Below are 16,537 nucleotides of genomic sequence, written 5' to 3'. Positions count from 1 at the left end.
TTGTTCTATTTTATTTAAGTACGTTTTATACGTTAATCCGTAACTATTTACTCCGTATCCTATAATTGATTCCGCTAATGCATTATATATACAGTATAATATATTTTTATTAACAAAGTTTTTTAGGTGATAAAATTTCCCTAATATGGATCTTAATCTATTACATACATTTTCAATGTGATTTGACCAGTTAAAATTGACATCTATTGTAAGACCAAGGTATGTATATTGGTAAACTTTTTCTATGTTTGGGCATTTACATGGCAGAGATTGGTTTTTTGTGTGAAAACAATCGTATGAATGACTTTTTATATGCAGTTCTTTATCCTGACAACTTGCATATTACATTACCAAGCCAACGTTAAACGGTCGTGTAAGAATATAATTAGTAAGACGGTAGATATTTCTATGAATTATTGCATGCAAATATATTTAAAATGGAAAAAAAATCTTCAGTTTAAATAAAAATATGTGTGTAAGTTTTATCAAGAGTATCAAATTAACAAATAATCATATTTTGAAAAATTCGAAATCGAATATATATTTTTTCCAATCTTAAGAGAAGTGAACAAAATTATAATGTCTTTTAAATTTAGAATAATTTTTAAGTAAAGATATTATGTATTTTGCTATATTATGTATTATTTTTACTATATAGCTTTTATTTAAGTAGTTAGAAAAGCGAATTATTTATATTCCTTTTTAACTGTAGTAAATAATAATAATAATACATCAAAAGAGTAACATAGCTAAAGGGATACAACGTCCCCACTAAATCATATATTGGGAATTTATCTAAAATCAAAAACCTGCATGGGCACCTACGTAATGCACTTAACCCAAGGTACGGGAATTAAGTTAAGGTAAATTGACAAGTTACATTTTTGAGGTTATATACAATCAAACAAATTGGTGTTTATTTTTAACAAAAAATATTCGGTGTCTTAAATATTCCGCGTCATAAATAAAATGTTCTGGCTGGAAGATATTATCTATGCATTACATTAAAAAAAGCTTTGCAAATATTTTAATAGATGGCCGACGGGAACCGATTGATTGAGGTACGGATCTGTCCAAGGTTTGGTCCTATCCCTATAAATAGAATGTGGTAATTTGAAAAATAAAGCAAACATAACATTTTATTTTTATTAAGAACAATAATTTTATTGTAGAACTATAATGTGTAGGTATTTCGCTTTGTGAAAACTTTTTTTTAAATATGTACTCTTTCGTCAAAATTCGCAATTTTTGACTTCTTTTTAAACAATTATATTTGACAATTTTTTTTTACTGGGACGTCAGAATAATTTTTTTATTAAATATGATTTGGTAATGTGAGCCTCACTGGGTGCTTTACCCGTGTCAAGACCTTCAATAATGAAGAAGGCTTTTCACAAATGAAATGAGTTTTCTTATTATTCATTATGTCTAACAGCTAATTAAATTTGCATTTACATATTATCATTCAATATTGACCCCGATTGAATATCCACTTAAAATTGTTTCACGAATTTTTTTATGGGGTACCAAATACCCCATATACTCCCCCTCTTTACGTTCTCCACACAACGTTCCACAAGAAGTTCGCTGTCTCCGAACGGTTTGAGCTCCATTGTGAAATCCCTTATAAATGAGGACGGTATTTAAAACCAGTGTTCCGCAAACTTTTTGTGTTCAAGGTACACCTATCAAATCAAGAAATTTTAGAGGTAGGTACACCATAGAAAAAAGCAATGTTTATTTTATATTTATTTATTACTAAAATCAATATAGAGAGCACAGGAGATCGACATTTGGAGCAATCGTTGATAAGGCTGCTCTCATCTCTTCATTGATTTTCCTCAGGCGTTCTCTTTTTTTCGATTTGATTGTAGTGAGAGTTGAAAAACCCAATTCGCAAAAGTAGGTTGTGGCAAATAGATATATATTTAAACAGCATGCTTTGAAGGCAGTGGATACTCATTTTTTATATGCAGCCAAAAATGTGCTAGCTCCACTTAGGAAAATTTTAGTTTTAATGTCTGATCAGTTTTTAACTCTATGAATTCTTCCTGCTCGTTTATCGGTAAGTGTCCAAGGCAAATGTTATCCGAGAGTGGATTTTGTACCCAGTCCATAGGTTGTAGGTCACACTTAGGAAAATAACAGTTCATTTTTTCTGCTAATAGCTCCAAGTGTTTCACTATCAAAGCCTGCACTTTGTTTCTGAATCGACAGCCATGAAATTTGAGAACAATTCATTACTACCATTAGGTTTATTGATTGACAGCGTGGCTGATCAATAATACCAACTTAGCGCGAAAGCTTTCAATTTTGTCCGAACGTTAAAATATCATTTAAAATATCATCAAAATATTTCCTGCCACGCATTTTTCTGTTCAGCTCATTTAAATGAGCGAATATGTCCGCCAGATATGCAAGTTTTACTACCCATTCTTCTTTTTTAAACACAGAAGCAAAATCTGAACCCTGGGCCTCTAAAAACGTCTGGGACTCATTTTTTAGCTCGTAAATCCGAAAAAGCACATTTCCGCTAGAATAACATCATACTTCTGTATGAAACAGAAGTGACTGATATCATCTCTCATCTGCTCCCATTTGCTTTCTTATTATCTTCACAATACCTTGATTTTTTTCCGCGGCACACCAACTGATGAGCACGGTACACCAGTGTGCCGCGGCACACGCTTTGCGGAACACTGTTTTAAACCATAGCTGACAACAAGCAGTACCCTAGTTATCTGTAATGGATTAATTTCAGGTGCCTAGCATATTGCTCTTATTCCTCCACGGTTACTCGTCTATTACAACTTTAATATTGCTTATGTCCAATTGCTTTGTGTTTTTACTATATTTTTTTTTTTACTTTCCTTGTATTATGGCATGACTAGCTTTTTACCCGTTGGTGGCAACTAATGGGTAAAAATGTGGTGCGTGGTGTAGTGTTTGAATGAACATGAGGCGAGGGTGTGGGACTACAAATTTTTAAAAAATAAATGAATATTTGGAGAAAAAAAGGTGCCAAAGAGCTTACTGATAATTTTTTCACCGAGCCGTTCGGGTTGTGTAAGTCGAGACGCGTAATTTGATACCCATATCGTATCTACGGTTTTTGTCACCGACACTCTTGAAAAGTCCCAGGGAGTTTTATTTTGGAAAAAGCATTGCTCAATTAACACGCAAATTTTAAAAACTTTTAAATGAAAAATGTTTATAAATGTAATATGTATGTTTGCATATGAATGAAACAATGAGTGTGTGACCACAAATATATTAAAATATATGTATGTTTTGAAAGAAATGTATATTTTGAGAAAAAAATGTGCTAAGGAGCTTACTGATCATCTTTTCACCGAGCCGTTCAGGTTGTGTAGGTCGAGACGCGTAATTTGATACACATATCGTATGTACGGTTTTTGTCACCGACATTCTCCAAAAGTCCCAGCGAGTTTTATTTTGGAAAAAAACATTGCTCAATAAACACGCAAAATGTAAAAACTTTTATTGGAAAAATATAAGCTAAAAAAAAAAATCAAATAATCCTTTTTTAATAGTAAATAACTTTCCCAAACTTCCGTGCTCCTGGTAGATTACAGCGTCCTCGAGGTAATTTTCGGCAGAAATGGCTTTATGAGAATCATCATTATGGAGGAAAAAAGTTGTCATTTCAAACTTAATTTAATTTTAAAAAAAAATTACCGAAAAAATATTTTCATAACGCAATTAGGTACCTACTCGTTAAAAAATAAAAACTTTAAATATGAATGGCTCCCAGGCTAACCTTACCCAACTTCTGCGCTCCCGGTATAAATTATAAATTTGCGTGACGCTATTGATGTAGTTTTTCACTACGGGCGACGGTACCCGTGCCAAATTATTTTTACCAAACTTAATTTTATTTCGTTCAAAAGCATTATCGATTTTAAAAAGGTAAACTGCCAAAGTAAGTACCTGCACAGATTTTATCGTTTCTTTGAATTCACAACACTAAAATAATACTACAACACTTCGCTGCTAGTCTATGATTGGCTGATTTCTGATTGGCCAAAAGCCCGACTGTTTTCTTTTTTTAAATGGCATTTTTTGGTTCAAATCGCCAATGTCAAACTTTAGCCGGTTATTGTGAGACATTTTGAACCGAGTGCCATATGTTGGACGGCCGATTAACGTTCCTAAACCATCAGACGATGATTTTTTTTTCGAAAATTTTAACCGCAGACTACGCGCTTGCGACGGAATCCAATCATCAGGTTGACCATGTAGATTTTGATAAACAAAGCGAACCACGTGGTTTTGAGTGACCACGTGACTAATTTTGTTACAATGATACCATTATGCAAAGAAAAAAATTGCCTAAATGTCCCCGAAAAAAAAAACAAAGAAACTGAGTATTACTATATGTATTGTAATGCATTAATTATTTTGTTTATTTTATTATTTTTATTAATTTTTTGTGTATATTGGATTTTTACACCGTTTTTTACACTATTTATTTGTACAGTTGCGATTCCTGTATATACTCATTTTTTTATTTTTGATTATGAGCTCTATTTATCAGGAACACACTGTTTATTATAATAACGTTTATTTTGTGTTTTAAGCTCTTTAATACTACTATTATGATCGGTCAATTTGTTGTTGATCACAACTTATTTTCTACCTTGGTTCTTTGCTTGTTTATTACGTTACTAACACCTTGGTTGATGATTAGGTTGCCGTAACTCCGTAGATTTGTAATGTCCATTTCCCATCGCGGGGGCGGATAGACCCTGTTCCTGCATCCAGTCAGGTGACGGTAATCCGGTGCGGCCGTCCAACTGACATCATTAGCGGGCCTGGGGAATGTTTTCGCGAACCCTGTCCCCTTCCGTTCTGCCTCCGGTGAACTGAGGCACACTTCATTCCCTAGCTTCATTAACATTTCTTCGAGGGTACTCTTGGGAATCCGGTTAAGGGACGCGGGTGCCTGGGCTCGTTGTGGCCAGGCCGCTCGCCATGCTCATTTTTGCCGGGAATGCCCCGTGATAGTGGGGCAAACTGCCCCCGTGATACGCGGCTTGCATATATTTTTTTTCTTGTAAGTCTGAAAATATTTTTTCTTTCTTTATTATTTTATGCAAAACCATCAGGCGAACACACCTTCGATGTTTCTTTATTTTGAGTTACTATAAATGTAAGTATGCATACATTATTTTGCACTAACAATCAGGCATGCATGCATGCATGCATAGACATTGAAGGGTCTAGAATCGTTTTAAAAATAAATGTAGGTTATTTTTACAAAAAAATAGAGTCCTGACGTGTGCGGCTAAGGAGGTCAAACCAGTTTTCTCACACACTCGTTGGGAAACGGTGGGTCCCATCCAATGTTCTACAATGGACACTGTTCAAAGAAGTGTTAAGGCCCTCATTATTCATCCCCACGTACTGCACTGACAAAGTAAAATTACAGGAACACTCGAGTGCGCTTTACTGGCCATACACGCATACTTAATGTCGCTTATACACACCTTCTTGTATATTTTTCAGTTAGGTTTCTAGCACTCAAATTGGAAATAGCAATAATAATTGTCCTATCAGTTGCGAAATAAGTTCGGGTATCCTCATCTATGCCAACAAAATTTTCAAGTATTTAATATACGAATCGTGAGTGATCCAGGGAGAATTAAAATATTTATTAAAAACCTAACGGAATCTATGATCTACATCCCCGACCTCCCCCCAATTTCTAATTACCCCTAAAACTAAATGAGAGATTAACATTTTGAACACGAATCTACATATTTTTTAAATGTTTGTTTTCTCGCTTAGGTAATAAGATATAAAAAGTTTGAATTACAAAAGAACTAGAGAAAAGAAGTAAAACTTTGAATTTGCGAAATTTCCCACTGTTTAATATTGAAACACTTTTATGATTACCCCAACAATCCAGTTCCTATCTAAATTGCCTTTTCCCTTGTTTTGCTCCATTTCCTATAGGTCTTACTTTCGAAGAGTTCAAGTATAAAGATTTTGAAAAAAGAAGTCCATAGCAAGTGTCTTTTTAATTATTATTATTTTTTATTTCATAGAAAACTTACGTTGTATGATATTATTTTGAATGTTATTTTAATCGCCATGCTAGAGAAGCACCTGTTATGGCGGCTGAAATTTAGAGAATGACGATTTACATAATATACATAGAATGAATGAATGAATATAAATGGTTAGTAAACTGTACAGTTTCGATTTAGTATATTTTTTCATGAGGCAAATAGTAAGTTAATAATTAATTAAACATTGACAAGTATTATATTTTATATGAATTAAGTCAATTGAGGAATGTGAGAGATGTTTGGAGGGTGATTAGGGGGTTAAAGAGTAGAATGTATGGGTATGATTAAAATTTATTGCAGATGTAAGAATCCGTAGGGTTTTTTTAATTTTTTTATTAGAAAGACAAACATTCCCGGGTTACGAATAACCTGACAATATTTGAAAAACTCCTACTCCCACTACAGTAAGCTGAAAATGTCGCTTGTGTTGTGATGAAGGACTTAGCCAGCCGAGGAATTGTTCCAGTTTAGGTTTTTAGGATATCAGGGAGAAGGTTGAAGGTTTCGGGAGCAAGGTAGGTGAATTATCTTTGTGCTGATGTAGTATGAGGTTTATGTACATTGTAGTATCGTCTGGTTAAACTTCTGGTGGTAAGATAGTCTTGAAAGAGTGTTTTTTCTTGTATTTGTACAATAAATGTGTTAACAAAAATTTTAAATGGAGTTGACGTATATTTAAGACATTATATTCGATAAAAAGTCGAATTGAGGAATATCTCGTCGGTCATTTGTTAATAACACGTATTAGCTTTTTTTGTACTTTTTGCAGAGGATCAATAATAGTTTGGGCACAGCCACCCCAAATGATGATGCAGTATGTTAATATAGATGGGAAGATAGCATAGTATACTGATTTAAGTATTGTAGGAGTAAGGATATTTAAGAGTTCGAAACACACATAAGTTAGCATGCGAATGCGGAGAGGCTGGTTTTATGCTGATCCCAACGAGATTTGATCAATCAAGACCCCCACATATTTTATATTAGTGACTTTCGCCAAGTTTGGGCACTTTTTGTGGTTTGTTTGCGAGCAAGGTAATGGGTAGATTACAGAGATTATTTATATACGTGGAATAGAATAGGGCCTAGGACACTTCCTTGTGGGACTCCAAATTGAATGGGAAGAGGGTTACGTACATCTCTATTGTTATTGTTTTTTTAGAAGCCAAACTTATTAGGTGAACGAATTTTATGGGTTTCCAGATGGGAGACCAATCTACTTTTAACAATTTTTCAATGACAAGAAACTTATCAATGAAATAATAATAATAAATGTTTACTCCGGTATGTGACCTATGGACCTATAATTTTCAATATTTGTTTTAGCGCCACTCTTATAAATTGGGAACACCGTTGCATGTTTTATTTGTTTTGGGAAGGATCCACTTTAAAAGTTTAAATTAAGAATATGTTTTAATGGTACGGTAACAAAGTAGACCATGTGTTTTAACTTTGGCGTGAAATTTTATAATTTCCAGCAGCGCTATTTGTTTTGATGGAGTTTACTGTATCGACATTTTCTTTAGTGGATGTGGGGACTAGGATAAGTGCTGGATGAGGAGAGTTCTATTGATTTACCCGCGTGGTTGGGAGATTTTGAGTTTTATTAGATTTTAAGATTTTGTTGGCTTAGTTCGTTCCGATGTTACTAAGGTAATGGTTGGCATGATCAGTTAAGGTTTTTGGGTCTTCATAGACTAGGATATTTTTCCCGTTTGTCGTCGTCGCATATAGTATATAGTGCATAGTTTTTTCGGTTCAATAATAACTCCTCAAAATGAAAATTTACATGTTTAAAAGGTGATATAAAGTCATTAAAAGCGATGAAACAAAAACTAGGTTAAATAGTTACATTTGTAACAGTTACATTTGTAATAGTTACATTTGTAACCTATTTAACCTAGTTTTTGTTTCATCACTTTTTATAACTTTATAAAACTTTTTATAGATGTGTTGAATTGTCATTTTGATGAGTTATCCTGTCACCTTTTCAATCTACTGAGAATATTTATTTATTATAATAGATAATTATTGAGAGGATGGTGTAATACCCCCTAAGTATGTAATTCTGTTACTAACCAACTATCCTTCAGCTAGAAAAAATAAAATGTGTATAAGCACTTGATTAATGATCACTCTTATACAAATAGAGAGCGGTATATACTCTCAGTATCGCACTAGTGAAAGAACACCACTAAGAACTGAAATCTTGCTGGAGATGGCTTTAACCAGGTACTTCGACCGTCCTCATCACCATCACTCTCCAGCCCTGTTGGGGATGCCATAGTCCTACTCGTTTCGAACAGTTGGAACTGTCGGTATTGTAGAAATTATTATTTTTTTTTTTGCAAAACTGAAAAAAACATTTTTTCTAGGAAAGTTTAACGGTGAAAATAATACAACATAAAAGCAAGATCATTAAATTATTTACAAAATGTTCTTATCATGCGTTGAGTATTGGATACAAAAAGAAAATTTACTGTTATGCAATGTTACTATTTGCTTTTGTGAGTACATTATAATGAAAAGTTATTATATTACTTTATAATATTTCATTAAACGCTGATTTATCGCCACTAAAACTGAAACGGAAATGATAAAAAGGTTATAAGAAAATAAACTAATCCGTTCTCAAATTATAATTTTCAAGAAACATCCAAGTCTACTGGAGATTTATCTCGAGGTTCTAACAAAATAATCAGAATTTAGTGTTTGTACAAACATTCTCAGAGTTGAACTTAAAATTGCACGCCTTCACACGAAACCAAGATAATCCCTCGAAATTATTTACCAAATCATTAATGTAATTGGCTCAGTATTAACTCATCAATGATAAAAATATAAAGTTCTTGATGTAGGTACTTTATAGAAATAACAAATTAATTTAAAACGAAGGTTGATTAATTTATTTTTCGGAGAATTTAAGATTTTGCAACGCCAAAGAAGATTACTGAAAATGGAACTTTTCGAAAAAAACTTTTTTAGCCCGTTTCCATGGATATTCCGAATCGTTTAAATTCGGGCAATCCACAACTATTTTATTCATAACTAGCGCAGACCCATGAAACATCACGGGATAATTTTTGACAAATCAGACCCAATTTTGAAAATGACACAATTAAAATAATTTTCTATCAAAATATTACACTATACGTAGGTACTTTATCGTTTGTCTAAATTCTTCACATAACCAATTCCAATTTTGAAAATGACACATACACGGAGAAAACATACTAATTTTTTTTTATTTGTTTTTTTTAATTTTTATTTTTTTTAAAAGAAAGACAAACATTCCCGGGTTACGAATAACCCAACAATGTTTGAAAATCTCCTACTACCACCACAGAAAGCCGAAAATGTTGCTTGTGTTGTGATGGAGGACTTAGCCAGCCGAGGAATCGAACACGCGACGCTCGGGTGAGACCCAAGCGCTATGCCCACTCAACCACTGACCGGTCATTTATATTGAATATTGCTAATTTATTAAGTAAGAATCTCTTCAAATATTCGTAACCCGGTCAAAAACGCGATTGAAGGCCTTTAACGTATGAATCGATATGTTTCTAGCAAATTTTTAGTAAATTCCGAATGTATTATCACGATGCCAACATGTTCAAAAAAATTCTGATATTTCCGCATTTCGTCAAGGTAAATCGAGGTGCATGAACACGTTTACCGATATATAGGGATTTTACTAAAATGTTATCAGGAAACGGCTTGCAATTTTGTTTTTAAGCCGGATTACCCATAATTTAAAGATTTTTTTTTAATAGATAAGCAATGCTCATTTTCAAAGCAAATTTGAATTGACTAAACCAGAGTTACGCCAGACGCACAGACAACCGAAATTTATATTTTTGATGTTGTATGTAATTATAAATATTTTGACTTCTAGCGAAGTCTTGACATTTCATTTAAATTTTTTTCTTTGATTCTGCCTGTCTTTTTTTCTTTGCTTTAAGATACCATTCTTTACTTTTAGGTGAATTTTCATTTTTTTTAATAAAATTTCGTGTTATCGTTTTGTAAATTGGACGTAAGTCCGTTAATAAATAAATAAATAATAAATGAAAAATTCAAAATTCTGAAAATTTTGTTTTGTTTGTTTTTTTTAATCTTTTTTTAGATGTACGCAAATTTTTTCATACATCTAGTAGGAAAATATAAAAAATAAAAAAAATAACATTTACAATTACATTTTAAGAGAAAAAGATAAATACACAAAATTACATTATATAAGATATCTAGGTGACTAAAATAATATTTGTGAGTATGTTCAACAATCAAAAAATATTTTTTACATATAAAGCACATGTCCTACGAAAAGTGCTAAGGCTTGGGGCTTCCTTAACGACATTTGGTAGGTTATTATAAAGTTTTTGCCCTTTACAAAACGCGCTGTTTTGTGTGCATGAAAGTTTAGTTTTGGGAAGCCTAAAATCTCTGCGTCTTCTCGTAGGATAATCGTGAATATTTTCATGGTATATAATATTTCTTTGCAGATAGTTTGGGAGCATATTATTTTGAAGCTTATATTTTAACTCTAGTAAAAATGTTGCATTTTAAAATCATCCTCATCCCCCTATTTTGTATAACAATGTAGTTCAGTATTTTGGGCTTCGTTACATAAGAATAAAACACTAGAACAATAATTTAAATGCTGATTTACAATAGAATTGTAAACAAGGCGCGTTGTCTTGAGATCCAAGTTATTTCTGATCCTTTTTAGGAATCCAACTTTTTTAGTAATTTTCTTTGTTATGTATTCTAAATGTTCATCGAATTTTAATTTTTCATCTAATATTACACCCAGATATTTAATACTACTCACCCTTTCTATGTTTACGTTATCAATTTTTAGTATTGCCTGCTCGCTTCCCCCTACACTATCAACAATTAAAAACTTTGTTTTCATAACATTCAATTTAAGTTTGTTTTGGTTTAACCAAAGTGTTACAAATTGATTTGGATAACACTGGTTGCACGAAATATTTATCCGCTTCTAGACCCTGCCGAAATCCCAAACCCGGCACAAATTCTGTTGTAGTTAACGTCGTGATGTAATTATGGACGTATAAATCCCCTTGAACTAAGGGTGTTGAAGGATTTGGGGTACAGAAATAATAATTATAATAGATATGGGTTATGGAGCAAATTGGATGTTTATTTAATATTACTCTATGAATATCTTATCTTTAAAGTCCTCGTAGAGTTGAGGGTAAGGACTATAATAGGACGGGGTGTTAATTAATAATTACTAAATTCACTTGGTAAGCTATAAATAGATGGCCTGCCAAAAGTCATCCATCATTCCAGCCTCACTGAAGGAAAGTTTTTGGATTAAAACAGGACTATTTTTTCAAAAAAAGAATAATAAATAAATACATCTTAATAAAAGATTTAATTGTATTTGTATGTAGGAACCTACTTTGTTACCTTCTTCTTCTTCTTCCTAGCACTATCCCAACTCATTGCCTAGGTAGGCTGTTGGGGTCGGCTCTTCTCGTTCTCAGGTTATAGCTTCTTCGGTTCTGAGTGTCGCTTTCATCTAGGCCGTTTCTTTGTAGGATTTTGGAGCATTGGATCATCCAGGAGTTCTTTGGTCTACCTCTGGATGACTGTCTTTAAAGCTCTATAGACATTGCCTGCTTCACAGTGTGGTCTGGTGGTCTCCGTCTTATGTGCCCATACCATCTTAACTGTCGTTCCTCTAGCTTACTGTTTATGTCAGTGACACCCAGGCTACCACGAATGCGAACCTACTTTGTTACCGTGAGACTCAAAAGCACTATTTGCTTTAGGTAGGCGACACATTATGCTATATGCTGAAAAAAGCCAAGCCACGATAATATAGCGGGCTTATGGCGTGGTCTCTCACGGACATTATGCATTAAAAAAATATTTTATACATTAAGTAATTTGACTACACTAGCATACCAAAGGTCCAAATCCCGGCGTGCGCAAGCAAATTTTACTTGACGAATTTGTAGTTTTTCACAATTTATTTAAAATATATACTTGTGGCACGTACCAGAGTGGAAGATACTCTCAGTATCACCCTGGTGTAAGACCATCATTCAGAATTGAAACGTTGCTTGAAATGAATTTGGCCGAGTCTCGTGACTAGTTCTGAATAGCCGGGTACTTTTCCACCTTCCTCTTCCTCATCTCCTTCCCCCCACCACCTCCAGCCTCACAATATACCCCAATTGGGGTTGCCATAGTCCCACTTGCTCCAAACGGTTGGGAGCAGTTGGGAATCTTGTGCGGTATTCACATTGAAAAATGTCACTAAAGGTGTAATTGATGACTACCTATTTAAGCTATCAAAAGATAGGCAGAGGCTTTGTGTTCGAAAATATTATGATTAGCGGTTTAAAAACCCATTAGGGTGTATACTGTCCTAACCATTTTTTCGGTGAAAATCATAAATTCGATTTTAAAAATAAAATTGACATTTACGAGAGTGAAAATATAATACAGTGCTTAACCTAAACTAAAGGGATTCTTTGAGGTTATGAAATGTCGAACTCATTAGGGTGAGATTACATTTGGAATTGCATTGAAACAAAGAAATAAACTTTGTAAAGTTTTCACGTGCCTTCTGGAGTAGAGAAAAGTTTCAAGTGGAGTGAAAAAAATTAGATACCCATCGGTACATTAATAAAACTTTCGTATTATTTGTTTCTTTAGTGAACATGATATTATTAAAGTCCTTACAGTTTCAAAATTTGAATAAGCTTCTTGAATGCATTTTAAAATGGCTTAGAAAATATCACGTTAATAAATAGAAATGATGCAAAAAACTAGTTTACAGAAATTCAAATGTAACATTGGCATAAAATCTAATCAGCGCTCTTTACTTAAGGTAGCATTATATGCGTTCTAAAAGAAGAAGAAGATGATAGAGGTAGCGCGCTAACACTAAAAAAGATTATAAGGCGTGAGCTACTGTTATGAAAATATTTAATAAAGCACGACTTATTTAAAATAAAGCAAACATCTCTCTCTACTTCTGAGTTAAGTAGCATTAAAAGAAACACTGGGAATTTTTTCATACATAATTATAGTATTTTAAATAATAGATGTGTTTATTTATAGTTTTCGGGGGATACATAAGCAATTTTTATCTATGTTTATAAATAAAAATGTAAATGGTCAATTTTTCAAAATCTTATACCTCCGAAGATTCTTCACCGATTGCTTTGAAATTTTAACACAACGTTGAAATCGAATACGCGTATATTTTTACAAATATTATTTGGATGTCACATGTGAAAGCTAAAAATAAGTTTAAAAAAAAGGCTGTTGGATAAAAATGCTTTTTTAAAACAGTGCCATTTGTTGGACGTAAAAACAACGCGCGCTATTGTTTTTCCATCTACACAGGCAGACTGAGCCACAGCAAGGCGTGGTAGTGTACAGCTAGTTAAAAATAATATCTTAAACAACTTGAAAAACCAAAGTGGTCAAGAGAAGTGTGATATATTTAGACCGGTCGGTTGCTGATAGTCCCACCAAGGCGTAGTGTGTTCAATTCCTCGGAAAGACAAGTCCTCCATCACAATACAAGCAACATTTTCCGCTTACTGTGGTGGTAGTAGGAGATTTTCAAATATTGTCAAGTTATTCGTAACCAGGGAATGTTACTCTTTCTTAAAAAATAAAAGAAGTGTCGGTAAAAATTAGGAATTCGGGTGAATTTTCAAACATCGAAAAAACTCAATATCTATGAGTAGCCATTAATTAAAATATTACATTAGAATTTTCGTGAATTATCCCGACTAAATGCCGAATTTCGTACATTACTATAATAATGCGAAAATAAATTTAAAGATTTTTTAGATACAATGAAACCGTGTTAGTTACCTGCCATAGGGATGTTCCCGGCACTCGAGCGGTTCATGTTGTCCCCATAGGAGAGTCGGGCTTTCACGTAGCGAGCGCAACATGGGATTTTACTCAAAACCTGAAACAAAGCAATATCATCAGTTCATCTTAGACTGAAATTAAAACAATTTTACGGTTAAACAAATAACTATTTTAGTTTAAAAAATCAGGAGTAGGTACTGATGAAGGAAATGTAAAATACGAAGACACAAAGGATTTTTTTGTAATTTTCTTGAGATTAAAAGGAGTTAAGATATTGACATGTATTTGTTTTGTCATTTAATTGATATTAAAAGGAGTCGTGATATTGACATGTATTTAATTTGTCATTTTATTCAGATTAAAAGGAGTTATGTTATTGACATGTATTTGCTTTGTCATTTTATTTAGATTAAATGGAGTTATGATATCGACATGTATTTGTTTTGTCATTTTATTGAGATTAAATGAAGTTATGATATGGATATGTATTTGTTTTGTCATTTTATTACGTTAAAACTGATACACTTTAGTTGACGAATTCTATAAGAGTTTACATAGGGCCAGATGGATTGTGTATTATGTTGAATATAACTGAAATTCGTAAAATCGTAAAATTCAAAATGGTAAAAGACAAAAATGTCCCCGGTCTTACCTACCTACCTACTTACCGACTCAAATCGTTTTTATTATTCCTGTCCGAAAAGTAATGTATATTTTACTGTCGTGGTAAGTAAAAACACAGTGTTTTTACTTGAGAGTTTCAAGGAAGCAACTGTGTTGTTAAATATTTTTTGTTTAAACAAATTTTTAATAATACATATTACATGATAACCTTTTTATCGTTTATTTATCTATGTTTGTCAAGATAAAATCTGATAATGAAATAAACTGAAAATGTAACAACATCGTGGTTTGGTTAGAGGAAAATTATGAATAGTAATAATTATTGTGTGAACGAACAATTACAAGAAATTAATCGCAATGATCAACAATTACAACAATAAATTTGTTTACGTAGTCAAAGCATCTAATTTCAAATAATTTCCGAGTGCTCCTGCTCTCAGTTGTTTGTGTCGAAGCTGACAAAAGTGAGATTTTTTCCATTGTTGACGCACGTAAAACACCTGTAAGTTTTTCTGATATCCACGTGAATGATTTTAAAACCTCTCAAAGGTATCCACATGTTTACGGAAAATCCTTGTAGTGTTCGAAAACGTGTAGGTAAATATTTTTTACAGACCGTCGCGTCAGAAGACTTGTTTATCTACCTTTGAATGCCACGTGCCGCGACGTATGTGTCTAACGTACACATTTGTCTAACGTAGACGTTACGATCTGCAGCTTAAGGTGAAACTCATGCTTTGTTTGCTTCGATTTTATTTTTTCCCAATACACAAACGTGATAGAAAATATTGAAGATATGTGTTAATTTTGACGGCCCTTGTGGTTGAGGGGTAACGCTCTCGGGTGGTCGCGGGTTCAAATCCCGGCATGCAGATCCAAATCCAGAGTGGAAGATACTCTCAGTATCGCCCTGGTTTAAGATCACCATTCAGAATTGGAACGTTGCTTGAAATTGCTTTGGCCGTGTTTGGTGATCAGATCTGAATAGCCAGGTGCTTTCCCACCTTCCTCCTCCCATCTCCTTCCCCTCCAAACTACCTTCACTCTTATAAAATACCCTGATTGGGGATGCCAGATGCCATAGTCTGACTGGCTTCAGACGGTTGAGAGCAGTTGGATTCAAATAAAAAAAATTATATTTTTCGTATTACTGAGATTTAAAGCCTTCCTAGAAAAATCTCATAAAACGTCATGAGATCAGAATTGGTCTACTGAATAGCGGCAGAATTCATCATTATGAAGCGAAGTGGATTTTTTCAATAACGTTATAAACCAAACAAGAAATATTCTGAAATGGTAAATTATGTTTTATGCTGGTACGGGAAAAATTATTTGCGGATGGTGTAGTTTAGAGAACGTTGTGATGGAATTAATCAATGAGTGTTTACAAAATATACCAAACGGGTCACTTTCTATATTTAATCGTAGGATACACGGATTTTTACATGGATAAAAATAAACGTTTGAGCATCGACGGCATGATCCATTAAACATTAAAAATATCACGTTTTCGAAATGAAGATGTGTTTTTCAAGAAATATGGTTTCGAAGAGTAGATAATTACTATTATAATATAATATACTGATCTTTTAATTAACCTAAATAAAATGTGTTATGCGAAGGGTTCTAACTACCGTAATGAAAGATTCTATTAAGAATCTTGAAATTATTAGATAATGCTTCTTAACACTAGAAAGACCGGGTACTGCTCCATACCTATAAAGACCACAACGGTCATTTTGACCGCTGATAACATGCGAGTTTATTATTATTGTAATTGTGTAAAATTTGGCATAATATAAAATAAATAAAACAATAATTATGTATTGAAATGATTTACTTTAATCAATTAGGTGCACATTTAGTACAAACTGTTGTTTTTATAATTTCCGAGGCACTTTCCGCAAACAGATTTCTTACAATTATCACAGGTGTCAGATGTTTTA

General features: G+C 33.2%; 1 protein-coding gene across 1 annotated transcript in view; it reads right to left on the bottom strand.

The window, feature by feature from the left end:
• LOC149423124 (RYamide receptor-like) overlaps positions 1–16,537 on the bottom strand; it is a 105,859-nt gene that overhangs the window by 13,527 nt on the left and 75,795 nt on the right. Inside the window, exon 5 of the mRNA XM_089633049.1 lies at positions 13,965–14,064. Within this exon, the coding sequence (XP_089489175.1) occupies positions 13,965–14,064 (100 nt within the window). The remainder of the gene's footprint in view (positions 1–13,964; positions 14,065–16,537) is intronic.

This window comes from Hesperophylax consimilis, chromosome 6 (assembly GCF_061612785.1).
Source record: "Hesperophylax consimilis isolate HC1 chromosome 6, BYU_Hcon_1.0, whole genome shotgun sequence".
NCBI lineage: Eukaryota > Metazoa > Arthropoda > Insecta > Trichoptera > Limnephilidae > Hesperophylax > Hesperophylax consimilis.
This window is presented reverse-complemented; position numbering and strand designations above follow the sequence as displayed.